At 32.5% G+C, this 6,388-nt stretch overlaps 1 protein-coding gene across 1 annotated transcript; it reads left to right on the top strand.

Annotated features, from left to right (window-relative positions):
- The first annotated feature begins 5,025 nt into the window (after window positions 1–5,025).
- On the top strand, window positions 5,026–6,137 carry LOC145071315 (uncharacterized). The gene is made up of 2 exons (XM_079018217.1): window positions 5,026–5,439; window positions 5,902–6,137. Exons 1-2 carry the CDS (start codon window positions 5,129–5,131, stop codon window positions 5,909–5,911), a joined length of 321 nt encoding a protein of 106 aa, XP_078874343.1. The 5' UTR covers window positions 5,026–5,128; the 3' UTR covers window positions 5,912–6,137.
- The last annotated feature ends 251 nt before the right edge of the window (window positions 6,138–6,388 follow it).

Here is a 6,388-nt window from a genome sequence, read left to right on the forward strand (position 1 = left end):
CAATGGGGGTCGTTATGAGGCACAAAAAGATGTTTAAATAGGGTGCAAACCCTTGAAATTAGGGTTTCATCCAGACTGGCGGACTCGCCGAGTCCAGGATATGGACTCGCCGAGTCTCCACGTTAAACGTGCTCAATATCCCGTCCCTACTCGGCGAGTCAAGCATACAACTCGCCGAGTCCAAGGCTAAAAATGTAAAATACTTAGATAAATCATACATACCAGGAACCAGGTGCAACATCTTTATTTTAAATCCAAAAATAAATCAATATTATATAATAATTAGATAAAATTGCAAAAATAGTATTTTGGTTGTCAAAAATATATGTTTTCGGTCCAAAAATATTTAAAACATTTAGTGTTGCATCGGTGGTATTATTTTGGATATTTTTAATGATTTTGGTCCTTATGTACTTTGAAAAGAATATTATGTCCTTATAACTTATTTTTCATTTTTATTATCTATTTTAATATTTTCAACATTAAAAAAACACCCTACTACTTTTCTCTTCCCCATTCACTCCTCTTGGCCCATTCCCAAATTACAAGACCTGTTTATCATCCACAACCTTCATCAGAAAACTATCCAACATCATTGGTGCGTCTACACTCGCCTTCCAGTGTACGCAATCCCTCCCCCCACCCCACCACCACCACATCTCCCTTCCACCTTTAACACATCGACATCTTCTCTTCCTAACATCATCGGTGAGTCCAAAGTTGCCATCCCCGACATCTTGTCGCCCATGCCACTTACTCTGTGTAAGGAAGCCAAGCAACATCCTGTCCTCTAAAATCCTTATATCCCAATCTGAACTCAATGACAAAGGTCAATGGTGGTGGATTTGAAATCATGAATAAAAATCGATTCGCCGCCGTGAAAAGTTGATTCACTATCTCCTCCGTAGATTCATCATCTGTAAACTCTCATTTTGATTGGGGAATTGATATCGAAACCATTTTCAATTTTTGGATCAAGAGGAGGTGATTTTTGGATCTGGAAACATTTTTAGGTTTTGATATTGGTTGCAGGTTCCTGGTTTGTTCTTGATTTTGGCTTGATGTTAATTACAATTTTTAGTTTTGATTTCATCGGGTTTACGATTTGTTTTTATTTTGGTTTATTTTTGTTTTTTCATGGCGGTTCAATTTCAGTTTAATTTGTGGATGAAAATTCTTGGTTGTCGGAGATGAAACGTGAAAAATGGTCTGAGATAGTGGTTGGTGGGTAGAGGTTGGTCAGAGATGGTTGTCGTCGAGTAGAGGTTGACCGACTGTCTTCTCCAACGATAATCTTGGCGTGCTTAAATATGATATATATATATATATATATATATAGAGAGAGAGAGAGAGAGAGAAACAAAGAGAAAGAGAGAGGGAGAGAGAGTGTGAATGAGTGAGTGAGTGAGTGAGTGAATAAGTGAATGGGTGAGATAGAGAGGGGGGTGGAGGAGATGACAAGGGTGAGTGGGATTTTTTTTGTTTTTAAATAAAATAATAAGAAAATAATTGAAATAATTTTAAAAAGAATTATTTAAGGGCGTATTCGACATTTCAAATTAGATATGGACCAAAACCACACAAAAAATGGAATCATAAGAATCGAAATCACATAAGATATTTAAAATTGGACCACTATACACCACCAAATCTTTTGAAATCAAAACTATATATTTTTACCAACCATTGAGACAACTTTTACAGTTTTGTCAAATAAATATTAGGGATAATGACTTAAAAGGGTAATATATTTTTCGATTTGTATACATCTGTCACTTAGAATTTTTTTCGTCTATATTTACCCCTTCAACTCGTTAAATTGTACACATGCAGTCCTTATGACCGGTTACTCTAGGTAAGCCGAAAAAAATGTATTAATAGAATAATATATTTCTCACTTTGTAAGCATTTAGTCCATAATATTTTTTTGCACATTTAGTACTTAAATTTTTTTATTGCAAAATAAGTCAATATTGTTTTTGTACACATTCAATAATTATGACCGATTTTTTAGGTTTTTCGTATGACATACTACGTGGGAAAATCACTAATAAGTTGTTTGGGGTTATAACCAATGCAACTTCGGCTGCTTGGTTGCTTAGATCTTATTGTAACATCCTAAAAATCATAAAAATTTAAAATTTTCGAAAACGATCATTATCCATAATTGTTTTACAAGAAAAGTCATTGTTTTAAAAAGTAAAATCATATCAGAGTGTCCCAAAAGTCAATATCATGAAAATATGAAGATGTGCACGATCTGACATTGCTTTCCTATGATCCTCAGAAGTACCTGAAACAATAACTAAAACTGTAAGCCAAAACTTAGTGAGTTCCCCCAAAGTACCATCACACCACATAACAATCAAAGCATGCAAATATAAGCATTTACCCCGATTGGACCGCCTTGCAGGGCCTACAACCTATTTGGACCACTTTACGGGCCTTCGGCCTGGACCGCCTCAACCCATCCACAATATGTCAGCATATGTAACAAACAAACATAAACATAGAGCTAACAAATACAGATAACCATGCAGATATACTAATCAATCATATACTAGCATAACACTATCATATAAGTAGGATACATAATCTAGTGGGCCTACATTCGTGTCTTCGACCCACAAGTACAGTGAAAAAAAATCACCTATCAAACCGAACAAAAGCTGAATAAATCTTTGCTCCAAATACCGACTCTACCCGTCACTTATTATCCAAATCATTGCCCAACTTAAAATTATTATCAAATTACCCAAAATACACTTTAGTCAAAATTTGTCAAACTCAACAAACCAGCCGAGTATGCAGAGATGTACGTTGGCATACTCCGTTTGATCGAAGAGTCGGGACTTAGACCACGTACACGCAACGTACCATTTGGTACACCCATCGTACGCACCTAGTCAGCTACCCTTCTCAAAAAGAGCTTAATACATTAATACTTTTTGTCTAAAACCATATCTATGCCCAAAAATAACATTATAAGTCATAAAGTTTCCAACTTTATGACTTTGCATGGCTAGAAGTGCTTAATACCGACAAACCCTAACTTCTTAATCCATTAGGACATCCTAGCACATGTATGGGGAAGAATTAAGATCCAAGATCACATTTTTATGCTTCTAGACATCTCAAAATGTCTGAAAGGACAACTTATATGGGCTAGAGCATGCCATACTCATAAAGGTCAAGAATTGGGACCAAAATGCTCCATGAATCAAGACTAACAAGATCTAAGGAAATGTAAGCGAAGTTCAAGACTTTATACCTCCAAATGATGCCAAAAGATGATGTTACTATGGATCTAAAGAGTCTCTCTCCTCCAAGGTGATCTTCTCTTCTTCATTTCTCCTTCAAGACTACCAAGATACACACACAAAGCTCAAAAAGGCTCTAGATGGATTAGGGTTTGCTTTTGAAGGGAAAAGTGGGTTGGAGGCTAATGAGGGAATGAGTCTTGGAGAGATAATGTTGTATAAAAAGGGTCCAGACCCTAAAAATTAGGGTTTGTGGATCAGGTACGTACGCCCTGCGCACACTTTGTACGCTCAGCGTACGTGAGTTCGATCCAAAATTACAAAAATGCCACTATGAGCCATTTCACAACATTTCTCATACACAATGCAATTATTCTTCATACTCAGGGTTAAAATTAGAAACACATCATCATCGAAGTGTTACACTTATGGTTTGGCTTAGGTCTTGTGTTCTAAACGTCGTAACTTCTTCGGATCTCAGATTTTAACAATCTTTATATCCACGCGTTCATATTTGAGTCTACTACAAGGGTTTTTTTTTTCAGATTAATCTCATTAAAAAGTAATATATTTTTACTTAGGATTTTATAAAAAAAAAAAAAAAAAACTTTCATACATATATTCATAAAGAACCCATGAATATAAAAATCGTAAGTAATATATATATATATATATATATATATATATATATATATATATATATATATATATTACTTTTTAATGGGAGTAATTTAAACAAAAGTTGTAGTATAATCAAATATGAATGCATGAATATAAAGATCATTAAAATCCAAGATCATATAAAGAAGTTACGACGCTCATAACACAATACCTATGTCAAACCATAAGACCTAAACAACCAAGCAGTCGAGGCCGTGGTGACAATAAACATCAACAACCCCAAACACCTTACTAATTATTGTCCTACATAGGATGTCGTGAAAAAAACCTAAAAAAAATGTTTGTAAGTACTGAATATATATAAAAATAACAAAGACTTATTTTGCAATACAAATAATATTAAAGACTAAAAATGTATAAAAATATTAATGACTAAATATGTACAAAATGAAAAATATATTATCTTTATTAAGTCATTTTTTCTATCTTACATGGAGTAGCCGGTTATTAAGACCGAATATTTACAGTTTAACAAATTAAATAAATAAATATAAAAGAAAAATAGCGTATCTATTCTAATAAATGAAAATCTTTTTGCCACATGGCACATTCTCATTGATTTTGCCACTTGTCATTTTGTGGTTATTTTCAATTAAATTTTTTCCACATGGCATTTTGTGGTTGTTTTCATTTTTATTAAATTTCATATAATAATTTATTAAATATATTAATTTCAATAAATGTAATAATAAATGCATATCAATTTCATTAATTGACTTTCCTTCTAATTCCAAATTTTCAAAATTAAAACCCCATTAGTTTTCTTTGTTTATTTATCTAAATTATATGTTTAAATTTAAAGGAGAAAAACACTTTAATTTTAATAATTCAATATTTTTCTAATTTTTTTTTTTATAAATTTAAACTTCTTAAATTTTTAGAATTTCATATTTTTTTTAAATGAACCCATGTAATACATAATCTTGCACTAGTATACAAACAAAATATATATATATATATATATATATATATATATATATATATATATATATATATATATATATATATATATATATATATATATATATATATATATTAAATTTCACTTATTATCTCCGATGCTAAATTTAAAACCAACACCCTTCGGTCCTTTTAGACTTTAGCAACGAAAATTGTTACATTGAAGGCCACTTCAATTTTTCTAATTTTGTCGTATGCAAAATTTCCCAAAACCCAAACCCTAAAAGATGAACTCAGTGTCCAGGAGCTTCTCGTCCATCTTCACACGCCCAAATGTCGCATTAAACAATCAGATCTCATATTTACAGCAATGGCGGGGGATCCGAGTGAAGATTCTGAACAACAATTTGGAGAGAGGACTGACTTATATGCAGAGGATAATGCAATCGAGTGGCATCGAACGGATGATTAAAAACGAACAGTTATATCACATCAAGAACTCAGAGAAACGAATTTTGGCTCGAAAGAATCTACAGCGTAGGCTTAAATCGCAAGACCTGGCTCGTAAGCTCAAATCGATTCTCGTTAGAAAAGTCAGGTACGATGATGCGGTTCTAATTGTTTTAAGTTTATGCATTACGTGTTTTAGGTATTTAGCTTATTGCACTTTCGTCAAATATATGTTGCTTGTGAACATAGAGGGTCCTGGAGATTTTGATTTTGGTATATATATTGCTGCAAGATTGTTAATTTACATGTTTACATCTCTTGATTTGTTCAATTTACTTTTTCTTTTCAATGGAGGAAACCGATTGACTCACTTACATGAAAGTATTCAAACTCCCTGTTCTATCGAACTCAGTGCCAACCATTTCATGAATATCAGGATGAAACTTGCGAGCATGATATTTAAAGACATCTTAACCTGTTGATCTCTGTTCTTTGTTGTGCATTAGTTAGTCTATTTGGAATTTGATCAAGCTACTCGAATTCATGTGTCACTTTTTTGGCAACTTTAAAGGCCTTGAGGTTATGTTATGGTTTTGTTTTTGACATGCAGGGGTTATTGAGCATATCTGGTTGAATGCAGAAGAGAGTTGTTTTGTTTTTTGTTGCTTTGATCACAGCCATTTACTGCATAAAATTGTAACATCTGTTGATCTGTTCGTTTAAATTTCTCATGAAATAGTTTTATTACATGTTACAGATGTGAAATTGTGCATTAATATGGAGAATAACACTATCTAGGCCTATGAAAACCTTATGATAACTTTAAATATAAAATCTTTGACTTTATATGCTTTTATTTTTTTAAAGATTAAATACCTTCATCAAAATGTGTATATTTTTACTCTTTACACACAATTATTGATTTGATATAAATATGTTTCGAAGTTGACTTGAATGTTGCTATTACTTCATTGTTATTCGGTGTTGGAGTTGAAAATAAAAATAGTTATCACTTTAATTGAATTTTCAATACATTGTGAAGTTTTTCATGATCATGATGTCCGGTTTAGGTTACCTAAATTTGCAAAGTCTGAATC

Source organism: Lactuca serriola, chromosome 8, assembly GCF_051521515.1.
Source record: "Lactuca serriola cultivar US96UC23 chromosome 8, Lser_US96UC23_V15, whole genome shotgun sequence".
NCBI classification, from domain to species: domain Eukaryota; kingdom Viridiplantae; phylum Streptophyta; class Magnoliopsida; order Asterales; family Asteraceae; genus Lactuca; species Lactuca serriola.